Below are 15,463 nucleotides of genomic sequence, written 5' to 3'. Positions count from 1 at the left end.
AGCAGTGTCTGGGATTCCTGATCAGTTATGAGAAATCACATCTACAGCTTACCCAACTACTCCAGTTCATTGGGGCCCAGATCAACACAGTTGCGGGACGGGCTTACCTTCCACAGGACAGAGCCCTCACCATCCTTTCCCTGGCACAAAACTTGCACAACATTCCTCACCCCTCTGTACGCCAAGTTCTAAAAATCCTGGGCCATATGGCAGCGGTCATTCACGTCGTACCTCACACCAGACTCCACATGCGCCACTTACAATGGGGCCTCAAACGTTAGTGGTCTCAATTTCTGCAACCGCTGACAACCAGGATCTCACTGATGGCAGCCATGACCAAGGACATCCAGTGGTTGTCCCCCACGAATCTCTCCAGAGGGACATTCTTCTGATCTCCTCCACACCAACTCATACTCACAACGCATACTTCCAGGAAAGGTTGAGGAGCCCACCTGGCCGATCTCAAGACACAGAGCCCGTCGGCCACAGACGCCTGCGGCCTCTCTGTCTCACCTCTTTTCTGCTTTTCTCCGTTCCAGTTGGCAAGATGGCTGCCTCCGCTTCCACACGCCGACCGCTCCAGCGTCCCCGGACCAACAAGGGCGATTGCGTTCGCCATTTTCCTTCTGGGATCACCTAGGGCATGCGCGCGCGCTGGCCCTCTTTTTACGTACATCATAGCGGGAACCTCAGGGGCGTCCCCTCCATATGACGTCATTATCTCCGGGTATTTAAACTCCAAACTCCATTCCAGCTACGAGTTAGCAAGGATTCGTTCCTGCTGATTTCGCTCAGGCTACAGATGCCTTCGCTCTTTACTCTCTCTAGACGACCCAGGTACCCGCTCCTCGAGGGCCTTGCTACAGTCCTGTTTTACCCTTCAGGGTCAGCTTGTTCCAGCTAAGGATGCCCTTGGTACCCGCTCCTCGGGGGCCTTGCCTCGTCCTGGGCCTCCGCTCCTCGGAGGTCCCTACCTTTCTCATTTTTTCTCAACAGAGTATCCCAGCTTGTCTCTCTCTCTCTCACCTTTATACAGTGTGGATTCACGGTGTACCCCGCTCTGCGGACCACTACTGGATCTACAGTCTATTGGTGAGAGTTCATCTCCGTGGGTCACGCTGTGGAGTATCAGCAAGACCACTCCTCTGGGACCACCCTCCTCTGTGCAGAGGTACTCTGCCTGCTCCTCAGGTTATTTCCATCATCGTCTGTATAATAAAGACTCTCTTGACTTCTGTGTGTGTACCATTAGAGCCAGCCTATCGCAGCAAGTTCCCACAGGACTCCTCCCTGTGGGAGGTTCCATCTCTTGCTATGACCCACAACACCAACAAAACATTACAAACTTGCTAGGACTCCGGGGATCTGGAACGCACTACAAACCTTCTCCCCTCAGGTTTAAGGGAAACACCTTATGGTATACACAGACAACCAAGTCGCCATGTTTTACATAAACAAAGAAGGAGGGTCAGGTTCCTGGACAATCTGTCAGGAAGCAATATGAATTCTTCGGTGGGCAGAGACTTCCAATGTATCACTCTAGGCAACTTACCTCCTGGGACTAGACAACATCACAGTGGATCGCCTGAGCAGGATTTTCCATCCGCACGAATGGTCCTTAAACCGGGACGTGGCCTTCCAACATCTTTCACCAGTGAGGCTTCCCAGTAATGGACCTCTTCGCCATGGAGAGCAACAGGCAAGTTCCGAGCTTCTGCTCCATTTACCACGGATGCCTTCCTTATCCCCTTGGACAGAAGGCATACTTTACAGCTTATTCTCCCATTCCCCTCATCTCCAGGACCATTCAAAAATGCATTCAAGATGTAGTGGACTTGATTCTCATAGCTCCGGCTTGGCCAAGACAACCATGGGACGCTTATCTCATGCGGCTTTCTGTGGCCCCACCCATCCCCCTAGGGGCCAGCCCAACACTTTTAACTCAGAAGGGTGGGACACTTCTCCACTCGATGCATCTCTCCCTTCACCTCATGGCGTGGAGATTGAAAGGGCGATGTTAATGCACCTCCGTCTCCCTTCACATATAGAAGATATTCTCATCTCCTCCAGAAAGCCTTCTACCAGACTCATCTACAAAGGGAAATGGCATCTCTACTCCGAGTGGTGCAAAAGAGGGAGCTAGACCCATTCTCCTGCTCTCCTACCAACCTTTTTGAATACCTTCTCACTCTCTACCAGACTGGACTGGCTAATCATCTGTCAGGGTGCATATCAGTGCCATTGTGGCTTTTCATCACCCTCAAAATGGACTACCTATTTTCAATCATCCGCTCGTCTCCAGGTTCATGCACACCAGTAACGAAGCCACCGATCCCCTGGGACCTAAATCTCGTTTTAGAACAACTCATGAAGCCTCCCTTTGAGCCTTTAGACACCTGCCATGTGAAGTATCTCACTTGGAAGGTAGTGGGTTTTTTTTTTTGTTTAATATGTTTATTGAGTTTCTGCAGGAAAATACATAACCATAACATCAAATACTTATATAATAATAATAATAATAATGGTGATACATTAAATTGTTCTAAAATGATCCAAGATGGTGGTGGAGCACTAACATCGTGAGCGTGGAGCTCTTACCTTTGGATTATTCTTTGAAAAACGCTGTTTGTAATGCCCCATTCGACCAGGAAAAGGAAAGCCCGGGAAAAAGCTATCCCTGAAGTTGCTCTTGGGACCCCCAGAACTGGTCCGATGGATGCCCACGTTCTTCGAGGAGCTGCAGCGTCGGGAGTCGAGTTGCTAGGGCAGGGAATCGAAGGAGAGGAGTTAAGTTCCCTACCAGACTCTGAAACAACTTTGTCCCTGATGCAAAGGCAAGCGCCAAGGAATCCTGCGACGCTGAGAGACCCGGATGGGAACCCGGAAGCGCTGCAGGCCGAAAGTGCTAGCGGCAAGTATCGGTCAGGGAGTTCACCAACAGGAGAAAACAGCGGGGAAGAACAGCCCGGAGGGCTTGAAGCTGACCTTGGCAGCCCAGACAGAGGCGGATTAGAGCTGAATCAACCTGGGAGTACATCTATGCCGCAGCAGTTAAGTTTAAAAATGTTTCCTTATAATCCACAAAGACCGGGAATGATAACGTTAGAATCTTTGTGGGAAACTATGGTTGAGTTAGGGAATTTGATGATAAAACAGACTGAGCCATTTAGAATTAAGATTGAAGATCATGAAAATCGAATAAAATCTTTATTGGATTTATTGTGCTATTGGATTCTGTGAAAATCAAACAAGAATATATAACTAAAGATAATTTGGTCTTATTAGATAAAATTGAGAATATGGAGAACTTGTTAAAAAATAAGAATCTTCGTATAATTAATTTTCCGAGAATTTCTCAAATAATACCAAGAAATATGTTCAAGAAATATATACAAGAAATTTTAAAAGTTTCTCCAGACCAAATTCCACCAATTACACGAGCCTTCTATGTACCTATGAGAGGGGTTATAAGAAAGGTTTCCAGTGAGACTTCTGACCCTATGAAGGTATCAGAAGGAAAAGAAAATGGAGCAGCAGAATTAAATTTAACGGCCTTTCTGGAAACTTCAGACCAGACTCTAGCTGAGCCAGCCACATTGATAGTAAATTTTGCAATGGAAATGGATAAAGAATGGATTTTAAAGTTATACTTTAAATATCGTTTTGAAAAATTTATGGGCTTGCAAGTAAGGATGTTTCCTGATGTATCTAAATCTACGCAGAAGAGGAGGAAGCAGTTTTTACTGCTGAGACCTCAGGTATTACAGATGGGAGCAACCTTCACATTAAGATTTCCTTGTAAATGTTTAATTAAGTTTAAGGATAAGTCATTTCTTTTTTTTGTACCATCTCAATTAACACAGTTTTTGTGTGATAACTCTGGAAGTCGGTGTATGTGAGCACCCGTGATTCTGTTTCTTAGCCTTGATAATGTTTGAGTGAGTCTTACCTTATTATTGAATATAAGCTTCTGCCGATGTTATAAAGATTAAGGTTATTTCATGAAGTTTGGAATGTGATGACCTCTTGGATCTATATTGTGGACTTGTAATGCTTACATAAATTTAAGAATTTTCTTTAATCTACTTGATATATTAAGTTATGTATGTAAGCATATGAGTTATTGTCAAGAGAATTATCTTGATATGTTATTTAAAAAAAATTAATAAAGATTAAATAAAAAAAAAAAAAATTGTTCTAAAACATTGTCTTCCCCTTCCCCCCACCAAAGAGATCCTAATATTCCCCCTCCCTTCTTTTCCTCCTTCTACATGTCACTTCCGTCCTTTTAGATTAGCAAGTTAGAAGGCTGGCATTTGTTCACATACAAGACATACCATATATAAAAGAGTGTACAACGAACATGCAAGAAACGTTTACAAGACATAAGCAGGATGGAAATAGATTAGGCATGATAAGCAAATTTTGACGTGTTAATCATGTTAAACATGTTGAGCAACAAAGTATTAATGTGCGGCAAATAACTTAGACTGAACAATACCACTTGAAACAAAATGTTAAATATTTAATGTGTGCACGCAACAATAGTGCACCAAATTTAAATCAAACTATTAGGATGAGTAATCACAGAAAGTCTCGAAATGGCCGTATTTCGCGGCCGTGTCAGGGCTTTCTGTGATTACTCATCCTAATAGTTTGATTTAAATTTGGTGCACTATTGTTGCGTGCACACATTAAATATTTAACATTTTGTTTCAAGTGGTATTGTTCAGTCTAAGTTATTTGCCGCACATTAATACTTTGTTGCTTTATTTCTACATGTGTGTGCTCTTTACTCCGCTCTCCTTGTAAACATGTTGAACATACATGCAATGCCCATAGCTAGAGGAAAGAAGAATTCTCATGGATGCACACGTATGGTATAAATTCATATTTCTTCTTCTAAATGGCATGGTTCCTGTACACTAATCTAGAATCTGTAAACACTCAAAAGAGAGACAGTACCTAGTGCTAATAGAAAGAGCTCCCAAGTTTTCCTTGCTGAAGAGTGGCAATAGAATCGTATCTTGTCATATGCCTCTTAGGAATTAGCAAAAGAAAAACTGCTTCCAGATATTGTTACAACTGCATTGAAGCATTAGGGTACCGGTGTGAAAACCTGTGGTGAGAGATATGTTAGCAAAGGGTCTCATATAAGACAAATAGTATCTAGTTTCTTCTGGGACATGGATCTAGCTAAGGCATACTCTAGCGAGCACAAGTGTATCATTTTTTGTAGCCAGTGCTCATGGTTTGGCCCTTGTGAATCAATCCATCTGTCAGAATCTGATGTGATCTCCGTGAGGAGATAACAATCTGTTGTCAAAGCTCTGTAGAGAAAGCTGGGAGTTAGCAGTCTGTCAGAAAGCTCTGTTGTTAAAGCTGGTAATTAGCAATCTGTAGTTATTTAGAATAGTTGTGGGTGGATCCTTGGACCAGTGGCAGGTGACCACGCCCTCGGGGGAAATCCTGAGAGGAACCATTGGTCAGGCTTAGTGTAGGAGACAGACACACACTAGTTCTTTTATTAGACAATATGGTAAACCACCAGAGGTGGCAGTAGTGAGCTGGAAGTGCCCGGCTGGGCTGTAGCCCCTCAGGTATTGGAACAGAGATCCCAGGATGGCTGAGCTGTAGAGAAACTAAGACAGTGAGTAGGCAGTATATGCAGAGTTCTGGAACAAGTCCTTGATGGTAACATTCACACAATAGTCTCTTAAGGCAGCCCAGGAGTTGGTATACATTAGGCCCTCGAGGAGCGAGTACCTGGACCCAGGGAAAGCTCTGAGAGATAGAAGGGAACTCACAATGTTGTAAGCAGCGATGACTTCTTAGCAGAGGTGGTATACAGGAGCAAGTCTGTGACGTGGGCCCTCGAGGAGCGAGTACCGTTCCGGACTGTGACCTGAAAAGAAAAAGAGAGCAAGGTCACTGAGGAGTGGGTACCTCTAGTGAAGTCTGATGAGGCAGAGTAGCTAGGGTCGCGGAGAGCGAATCCCATCCGCAGCGACCAGGAGGAAGCGAACCCTTGCTAACTCGTCTTGTTAGCGAAATCTGAGACCTTAAATATCTGGAGCTGGTGACGTCATCTCAGGGGACGCCCCTGAGGTTCTCGCCAACACTGGTACATCAGTTGGGCCGCGCGCGCGCGCCCTTAGGCATCTAGTCAACATGGTGGCTTGCAGCGTCGACCTGGTCTGGGAACGCTGGAGGAGGACGGCCTGGAGACGCCACAGCAGCTAGCCTTCTATCCACCCCGAAGGGAGTTACCAACGAGTTAAGGTGGGCGGAGCAGAGACGTCGGACAGCGATGGACACAACACCATCTAAGTAAGATTACCTTTTTCCCCAACAGTCTGGCTCAGCCTAAGAAAAGACGACAGGACAAATCTAAAAAAGGGCACCTTTGGACTTCATAGTCGAACAGCCAAAAATCAGGATATAAGGGAAGAGCACCTTGTAACCATTTCATACAAGTGTGTTGTATTTTATTCCAAAAATCCAATACCACAGGGCAGTCTCAAAAGTAATGAAAGTATGTGCCAACACTTTGTGTACACTTAGTACATAGGTTAGAGGCAGCGATCTTGTATTGGAAAGCTCACTCTGGAGGAATATAAATTTGCCACAAAAACTTAAACTCTGTGTCACGAAGAATGACATTGTCAGATAGATCAGGGATCGCTGCAAATAGCCTTTTAAATGTTATGAAAGGAACTGAGAACTGAGACCACTGCATCCATTTGGCGTGCAGTGATTCCAAGCTCAACGCCTCCCTATCTTCAAGCAACTCCTTATAGAAATAGGATATAGTAGGCCTTTGCGATTTCCCCAATGTCAAAAGGGCTCTTATGTTCTTATTGGCCGTTGTTTCTCCAAAATCAGCAATATGTGCATTAAGAAACTGCCACACCTGGAGGTATGGAAAAGAATCTATGGTATTCAGTTGGTACTGTTGTTGCAATGCAGGGAAATCAAATTTCTGGCCTGTAGTCAGCTGGAACATCTGATGGACAAATGTTAAACCCTGCTTAGACCATCTGTGAAATACCGTTCCACCCACTCCTGGGAAGAAACTGGGATTGTGTGCAATAGTAATCATTGAGGTTAACCGGGATGGGTGCCCATACCATTTACACAAGTATGTCCAAGCCTTCCGACATGTTTGAACCATCTCATGCTGCCGAACTCTTAGGGGAATGTTATTCAGGTCCGTCTGTAGAAGGGTGTTAAGCGACGCAACTCCATACCATGCTACCAAGGTTTGGTAAGGGGTGTAGATGGAAGAGGATATAATCCAATCTTTAACATATCTTAGGCTACATGCAAGGTTGTGCATCAGCAGGTCCGGACAACCCAAGCCTCCCTTGTTCACAGGTTGTGTAAGAACTGCCATGGACAACTGAGCTTTCTTCTTTTGCCATAAGAAGCCTCTCAATGCTTTATATACACGCTGAATATCCTTCTTGGTGAGCCATAGAGCCGCCATTTGAAGGATATATAACCATTTTGGCATTAAGACCATTTTAAACAGTTGAATACTTCCTGTCAGAGATAAAGGCAAGGTTTGCCATCTGTTCAAAGTGTTTTCCGTGGATAGCAAAAGTAGTTGTATATTATGAGTATAAAAGATTTTAATATCGAGCGGAATATTTATCTCCAAATATTTCAGATCTTTTTGCACGCATTTTAAAGGGAAGGTACACGACTAGTGCTGTTGTAATGTGCCAGTCACATCAATGGCTTCCGATTTATCTTCGTTGATTTTAAGTCCTGCAAAAGTGCCGAATAAGTTTTGTAGCCGAAGTAATTCGGAAAGTGAAAAAAAAGGGTCAGTCAAAAAAACCAGGACATCGTCCGCGAATGCTGCGACCTTAAAAATATGCGGTTGGTTACCAAAGCCTGAGATGTCAGGTGACAGATCTATTTTCCTCAACAGCGGGTTGATGGACAGAATGTACAATAGAGGAGATAAAGGACAGCCCTGGCGGACTCCGCACCTGATGGGGATGTCACGGGATACCGATCTGTTGGCTACTATACGTGAGATGGAATCATCATACAAAAGGAGATTTTGTAAAAATTCTCCTCGTATTCCATACCGGGTAAGAACGGAAAAGAGATAAGACCACGACACTCGATCGAAGGCCTTTTCAGAGTTGACTCCAATGGCCAAGGCTTGTATATTATGATGTTGGCAAATTTGTAAAACGGTAATTAATTTAACAATATTAAGCTTTGCCTTCCGCCCTTTCACGAATCCTACCTGGTGCCTCGATATAAGAATAGGGAGCAGTGTATTGAGTCGTTCAGCTAGTATTTTGGCCAAAAGCTTGAGATCGCAGTGAACAGGGAAATAGGGCGGTAGGATGCAGGCATCAATTGATCCTTACCCGGTTTTGGAAGGACTGTAATGTGTGCTAAGTTGAAATGTGGTGGAAAGGAACGTTTGGCCAGTCCATCCAAGTTAAACGCTGTAAGCGGTTTTGCTATATGGTACCTTAGACATTTATAAAAATCATAAGAAAACCCATCAGGGCCCGGTGATATCCTAGGTGGTACGGAGTTAATGGTTTGTAATACTTCTGTAATTTGTATGGGCCTATTTAAGAACTCGGACTGCGAGGCTGAAAGGCTTGGAAGTTCAATCCCTTAAAAAAAAAAAAAAAAAGCACGTTCCTCCTCTTTCCCCATTTTCTGATCGGCTGTGTAAAGCTGTTCATAGAATTTTCTAAAAATTTTGCATATCTCAATTTTCTCTTTGGTCTGATTGCCTTTGGAGTTTCACATGCATGGGATAACAGTCGCAGGTCTCGCAGCCCTTACAAGATTAGCTAATAGCTTCCCAGTTTTGTTGCCATATCTGAACAGATGCTGTTCCCTCCGCTGTATATGGTGCTGGGCTCTTAAGTATAATGCCGTATTCAGCTGATTGAGAATGCTATGATACCGGGCTATTTGGATGGAATTGGGGTTTTGATGCAAACCGTCTTTAGCGACCCGAAGTTTGGCTTCTAAAGCTAAGATATTGCTGTTCAGATTTTTCTTATGTGCACTGATATATGAGATAATACTGCCTCTTAAGACCACTTTGCCAGTTTCCCAGAAAAGCTGAGGTTCTGAAATGTGTTGCTGGTTATGGGAGGTAAACTCTACCCACTGATCCTTTAAATATTTTTGAAACTTGACATCGTCTTTAAGGTAACTGGGGAACTTCCACACTGGAAGGTAGTGTTTCTGGTGGCTGTCACTTCAGCTAGGAGAATTAGCGAACTTCAAGCCTTGGTTCACTACCCTGCTTATTTGGAATTCTACCATGACAGGGTTACCCATCGCCCTCACCCCACCTTCCTGCCCAAGGTGGTGTCTGCTTTCCATCTTTGTCCCAAAGCCCCACCACAACGACAGGGAGCACCTTCTTCATACACTGGACTGTGAAAGAGCCTTAGCTTACTATAAACAGAGAACTGAAAACACCCTCCAGACCCTCACAGCTCTTCCTCTCTTTTAACCCAAACGCTCCTGGTCAGCCGGTCTCCAAAAGGACTATCGCCAGCTGGCTGTCACAATGTATTCATTTCTGCTATTCAAAATGATCAACTGCGCTGGAAGGGAAGGCTCGTGCGCATTAAATTAGAGCTATGGCAACCTCGGTCACCCATCTCAGAAAGGTGCCACTACTGGACATATGCAAGGCAACCACATGGTCCTCTATTCACACGTTTACGTCCCATTAGTATCTGCACCAACAAGTGACCTCCAATGCTGCAGTGAGCTCCGCAGTCTTGTCCAATTTCCTCAAAAGATAAGACTGTCTACCTTCAGTTGTGGCTTGTTTCCCTGGACTTCAAAAACATGACTCTGAAAGGACACAAACGGTTTGGGATGCCCAGACAGCATGGCTAATTCAGCCTGCTGTCGACTGGAAAACGCAAGTTTGCTTACCGTAAATGGTGTTTCCGTAGACAGCAGGGTGAATTAGCCATGCGAACTCGCCCACAACCCTAGACAGTCTTGGTATTATTCCACTTCACAGTAAAAGCTTGGTCACTAACAGATTGATGAGGGGGCGCTGATTCGCGTGGAAAAACAACCGCGCAGAGTTAAAAACTCTGTGACTCCTGAGGAAAACTCTGCCTACAGGTCGCCGTGGACGTCTCCCAGACAGCATGGCTAATTCAACCAGCTATCTATGGATACAACATTTACGGTAAGGTAATCAGGTTTTTCCCATTGATTATAGTCGCAAGTGATGTCATGATTCATGATAGCAGAACATCAGAGAAAACAAGATGATTAATATTTATTCATGAATATGACTGACATGTATGATTTTTAAAATAATTTTTCATCCTATACATTTGTTAATTAGCAAATACATTTGTCTTTAAAGAAAACATTTGCCTCTTCTTTCTAGCCCAATGTTTCCTTGAAATTGATCTTGCAGTGGTCATAATATTGTGGTTGTAGTATTAGTTGTCTCCAAAGTAACAAATTATAATTTAATTCTTAGATTGACTGATGACAAGCAGGTATAGTTTTAAGAGTATCTTTCTAGTTTGGGTTTGATTTGTAATCAATTCTTTGTTTTTTGTTTCAGGCCTTTCTCAATAGAACCCTCTTTGGGGACAATGGGTATTGGGGAGAGTATGCAGATGACAGTGGAATTCAAGCCTCAACACATAGGTGATCACTCTGAGGATTTGGTTATAAACTATGATACTGGTAAGAGCTTAATTTTAGATCTAATAAAGACTCATATTAAGCATGGCCATCAGCATTCCTCCAGATTTGAAGAGCATCACTTCTTCAGAGTGTGATGGCCCTGACTTAGTTTAGTGATCTGAGCTGAAGTCACTAAGAGAAAAATTAAATTAATATGAAAGGCACAGTGCAAACTGCTAAAAAGTAATACATTTCTGTGAACAATCTGCAGACACACACAGGAAACGCCACTACTTTACATGGAGTAACCTCAGGGTTGCCCACAGATTTCTAAGAAAAGCTGTGATGTTTCAGTATTGTATATTTATTAAGAAGTTACTAAGGCATAGTTTTGGATTCTCTATCCAAATCTATTTATGTTATAAGTTACTACCATATCAGTAGGATGTAGAAATGCAAATGAAGCTGAACTGACAATTCCCTTTCAGTAGCATCTTACATTTTTATAGTACCAAACCCAAGAGTTTTATGCCTGCTATTAAATGTTCATTATATATTCTGGTTTTGATTTGGATAATATTTTCTAATTGTTAGAACAAGGCTTCCCAGACTTGTCCTGGGGACTCCACAGCTAGTTGAGTTTTCAGAATATTCACAATGAATATGAATGAGATAAATTTGCATATCATGGAGACTCAGTATATGCACATTTCATGCATATTCATTGTGTACATCCTGAAAACCCGTTTTGTCTGTGGGGTACCATGGACAGGTTTGGGAAGCCCCGTGTTAGAACATCTAGAGTTTGGTAGAAGTACTACACACTACTATGATGGTAACTTTTAAACAGTTGCGAGGGTGTACATGTATGCATATATGGCGGCTTGCATGAATGGACATGGCCATTTAATAACATACGTGTGTATATGCGTACATGATATAAAATTGCCTGTACACGTGGACATATGTGCACAATTTTGTGAATGCTGCTTGTGCGCGCAAATGCTGGTTCTACTGCATAAGTGAGGGAATTTTATTAGATAAGTGCGTTGATGCAATTACCAGTTTCCTCAGTACATTCAGAGTTCACCCAGGTAAAGGCTCCTAACTTCCTAACTACCCCTAGCTAGATAACCTACCTTTTACCGTATTAGCCCCGATCCTTCAAACCCCTCTGACTAGCCCTGATTTGTGCACATACTCACATGCTGGCCCAAGCCATGCGGGTATCTCCCGGCTTTGGCAGGTAGATTTTACCTGACTGAGGAGACTATGTGTGTATCATACCTATAAGGGAGCTGGGACCGACATGCCGCAAATGCGCAGTAGAGCCAACGGGCCGCACATGCGCGGAAGAGAGAGCTCTAACCGACCTGCAGATTTGACGCCCAGAACACCAGAGAAAGACAGCGCAGCTCTCGCGCACACTGCAGCACAGGCGCTCCCACTTCCCGACTCACAGCCTGAGCCCGTCCTTCCGCCGCCGGGGAAGGGGGGAGGGAGTACAGGCCCTCCCACGATATGCTGGTCTGACCGATGGAATCTCGCCCGTTTGAACGGGCCTAACGGCTAGTATATATATAATACACACACACACACATACACACAAACACACATATGTATATGCATACATACAGGTGCTGGCACTCACTCTGCTGGAACTGCTGCTGGAATGGCTCAACGTGCTTATCTGTGTGTTACCGACCCAATTGGTTTCAGTTCTCGGGAGGCCATCGATGTCTGGTAGGGCACCGTTGCTTCCCCTGACCGATTACGGTTCTCATTGCTGGTTCCTCCAAAGAAGAAGCTTCATCAAAGCCAGCAGGGACACTGAGGCCTGCAGTCCCAGGTTCAGCTTTGCCAGGGCTGGCACTGGTGCCACCAATGCCCTTGCCTCTGGATGAAGGCGGAGCACCTAGGGCCACATCCCATGTGAACTACAGTAAGGATGAGGCCCCGTATGACGCCCTGGGGGGAAGGACACTGCAGAATCCTCCTCAGAGGACTCAGAAGATCTTCTCTCAGAACAGTCTCCTCCAGATGAGCAAAGGAGGTCTCATCTGGAGGACTTGACCTTCACAGGTTTCGTACAGGCGATGGTGGAGGTCATCCCATTTCAGTTAATGACAGAGGATGATGCCAGACATAAGATGCTGGAAATCCTCCAGTTCATGGAGGCTCCTAAAGAGATCGTGGTGGTCCCAGTGCAGGAGATCTTTAAGGAGTTGCTGTTGAGGATCTGTGAGCACCCCCTCACAGTACCTCCCGTCAACAGGAAGGTGGATAGGTTTTACTTTGTCCAACAGGCTACTGAATTCGAGAAGTGACAGCTTTCACACCAGTTGGTAGTGGTTGAATCCGCTCTCAAAAAGTCAAGTGCTCTTGGACAGCCTTGGTGCCCCCGGGCAAGGATCATAGAGTGATGGCCGCTCTAGGGAGGAAAGTTTCCAAGGGGCTATGTTCATTACCCCGCATTGCCTCTTACCAGTTCTACACGAGCTAATACTCACGCAACCTCTGGAAGCAGGTACAAGAGGCAGCCAAGTGACTGCCTCAGCAGCAGCAAGACCCCTTCTTATCACTGGTTTTGCAGGGTCTGGAATGTGGAAAACATGAGCTTCGTTCAACCTACGATGTTTTTGAGATGGCATCAAGAGTCTCTACGATGGGAATCGGCACCCGCAGAATGGCATGGCTGCAGGCCTCGGATCTTCGACTGGAGGCACAGGAAAGACTCGCTGACTTGCTGTGCACAGGAGAGAATCTCTTTGGAGATAAGATAAGGGACGCGGTGGACTAGTTACAGGATAACCATGAGACCCTCCAGCAGCTCTCTGCCAGCACTTCAGACCCGCCTTCCTCAATTAGGAGGTCTGCGAGGCAGGGTCAGAGGAAGTCTGGCCACTCGTTTCCGTTCTCAGAAGGTGAGCTCTCGTGGCCATCCCAGGCAACAGAGAGCTCCCGAGCCCCAGCCGGCTCCCCAGCCAAATCCTGGGAAGGGGTTTTGATTGGATCGTAGGGAGCATAAGCCAGCTACCTGTACCAATAACATTGGACCACCCCCCCAGGTCGGGGGCAGGCTACGGTTCTTTGCATCAGGAGGTACTGTTACGGGAGCTTGCTGCCCTCTTAACAGCCAGAGCAGCCGAACCTGTCCTAACAAGGCAAAGAGGGCAGGGATTCTACTCCCGGTACTTCCTGATTCCAAAGAGAACAGGGGGACTCTATCCTATCCTAGACCTGAGGGCCTTGAACAAGTTTCTTAAAAAAGAAAAGTTCAAGATTATTTCCCTGGGCACCCTGATTCCTTTCCTGCAAAAAAGGGGACTGGCTATGCTCCCTTGATTTAAAGGATGCATACATTCACATCGAGATCTTCCCAGGGTACAGGAAGTCTCTCAGATTTGTGGTGGGAAAACATAGCTTCCAGTACAGAGTATTGCCATTCAGGCTAGCATCGGCCCCATGTGTCTTCATAAAATGTTTGGCCATGGTGGGGGCACACCTCCGCAGACTGGGAGTGCATGTTTTCCTTACTTGGTGATTTGCTGGTCAAGAGCACCTCTCAGATAGGGGCCAAATTGGTCCTTGTACTTGACCATCCAGGTGCTGAAGTCACTAGGGTTAGTCATCAACTACCCAAAGTCCCATCTCCCGTCACCTCGATTGGACTTCATAGGAGCCCTGCTAGACACGGCTCAGGCAAGAGCCTTCCTGCTATGTTCCAGGGTGATCATCTTAGCATCCACAGTGGTAGTGATTCAACAGAGCTAGCAGGTTTCAGCTCAGCACATGTTGAGCCACATGGCTGCAACCATCCATGTTATTCCCTTGACATGCTTACACATGCACAGAGCTCGATGGACCCTGAGTTTGTAGTGGTGCCAGGCCACACAGAGCCTCTGCACATGCATCTGAGTCACTCTATTTCTCCGGGACTCTTTGTCCTTTGGCAGGTTCTCTCGAAATTGGAATGGGGAATATCTTTCCAAAATCCCCCTACCCAAATTGTCCTAACCATGGATGCGTCCACCTTGGGGTGGGGTGTTCATGTAGAGGGGCTGCACACCCAGGGCTTATGCTCTGCCCAGGAAGCATGGTGTCAGATCAACATTCTAGAGCTCCGGGTGATCAGGTACATGCTATGGGCTTTCAGAGATCGGCTGTCCAACAAAATTGTCCTGATATAAACAGACAACCAAATAGTGATGTGGATAACAACAGGGAGGCCCAGGGTCATACCTCCTGTGTCAGGAAGTAATCCAGATCTGGTCCTGGGGCTTGTCCCACGGGATATTACTCAGGGCCATGTATCTGCCTGGAATGCAGAATGTGATAGCGGACAGACTGAGTCGTATCTTTAGAGCCCATGAGTGGTCTCTGGACCAGGGGGTAGCGAACCGGATTTTCTGCCTCTGGGGGAGCCCAAATGTGGACAGGAACGTGACTCAGTTCTGCTCCCTGTACAGGTCAGATGGCAAACAGCCTCGGACACCTTTGCCCGACATTGGGGCAGGGGTCTTCTGTACGTGTATCCTCAGATTCCTCTAGTCATGAAGACTCTCTTGAAGTTTCATGAGGACCAGGGACTATGATCCTCATAGACCCTCATTGGTTTCCATTGCTTTGGGAGTTGTCCATCCAGAGGCCAATCAGTCTGGGGACTTCCCCAGATCTCATCATGCAAGATCAGGGCAGGCTACACTATCCCAACCTCCAGGACCTGTCACTTACAACCTGGATGTTGAGAGGTTAATCCTGCAACCGCTCGATCTTTCTGAGAATGTGTCTTGGGTCC

General features: G+C 45.5%; 1 protein-coding gene across 1 annotated transcript in view; it reads left to right on the top strand.

Annotated features, from left to right (window-relative positions):
- Nucleotides 1-15,463, top strand: part of HYDIN (HYDIN axonemal central pair apparatus protein) — a 1,819,717-nt gene that overhangs the window by 162,002 nt on the left and 1,642,252 nt on the right. The window contains exon 7 of the mRNA XM_029609235.1: nt 10,601-10,725. Within this exon, the coding sequence (XP_029465095.1) occupies nt 10,601-10,725 (125 nt within the window). The remainder of the gene's footprint in view (nt 1-10,600; nt 10,726-15,463) is intronic.

The sequence above is a fragment of the Rhinatrema bivittatum genome, chromosome 7, assembly GCF_901001135.1.
Source record: "Rhinatrema bivittatum chromosome 7, aRhiBiv1.1, whole genome shotgun sequence".
Classification (NCBI taxonomy): Eukaryota; Metazoa; Chordata; class Amphibia; order Gymnophiona; family Rhinatrematidae; genus Rhinatrema; species Rhinatrema bivittatum.
The sequence above is the reverse complement of the archived record's forward strand: the minus strand, read 5'-3'. Positions and strand labels throughout refer to the sequence as shown.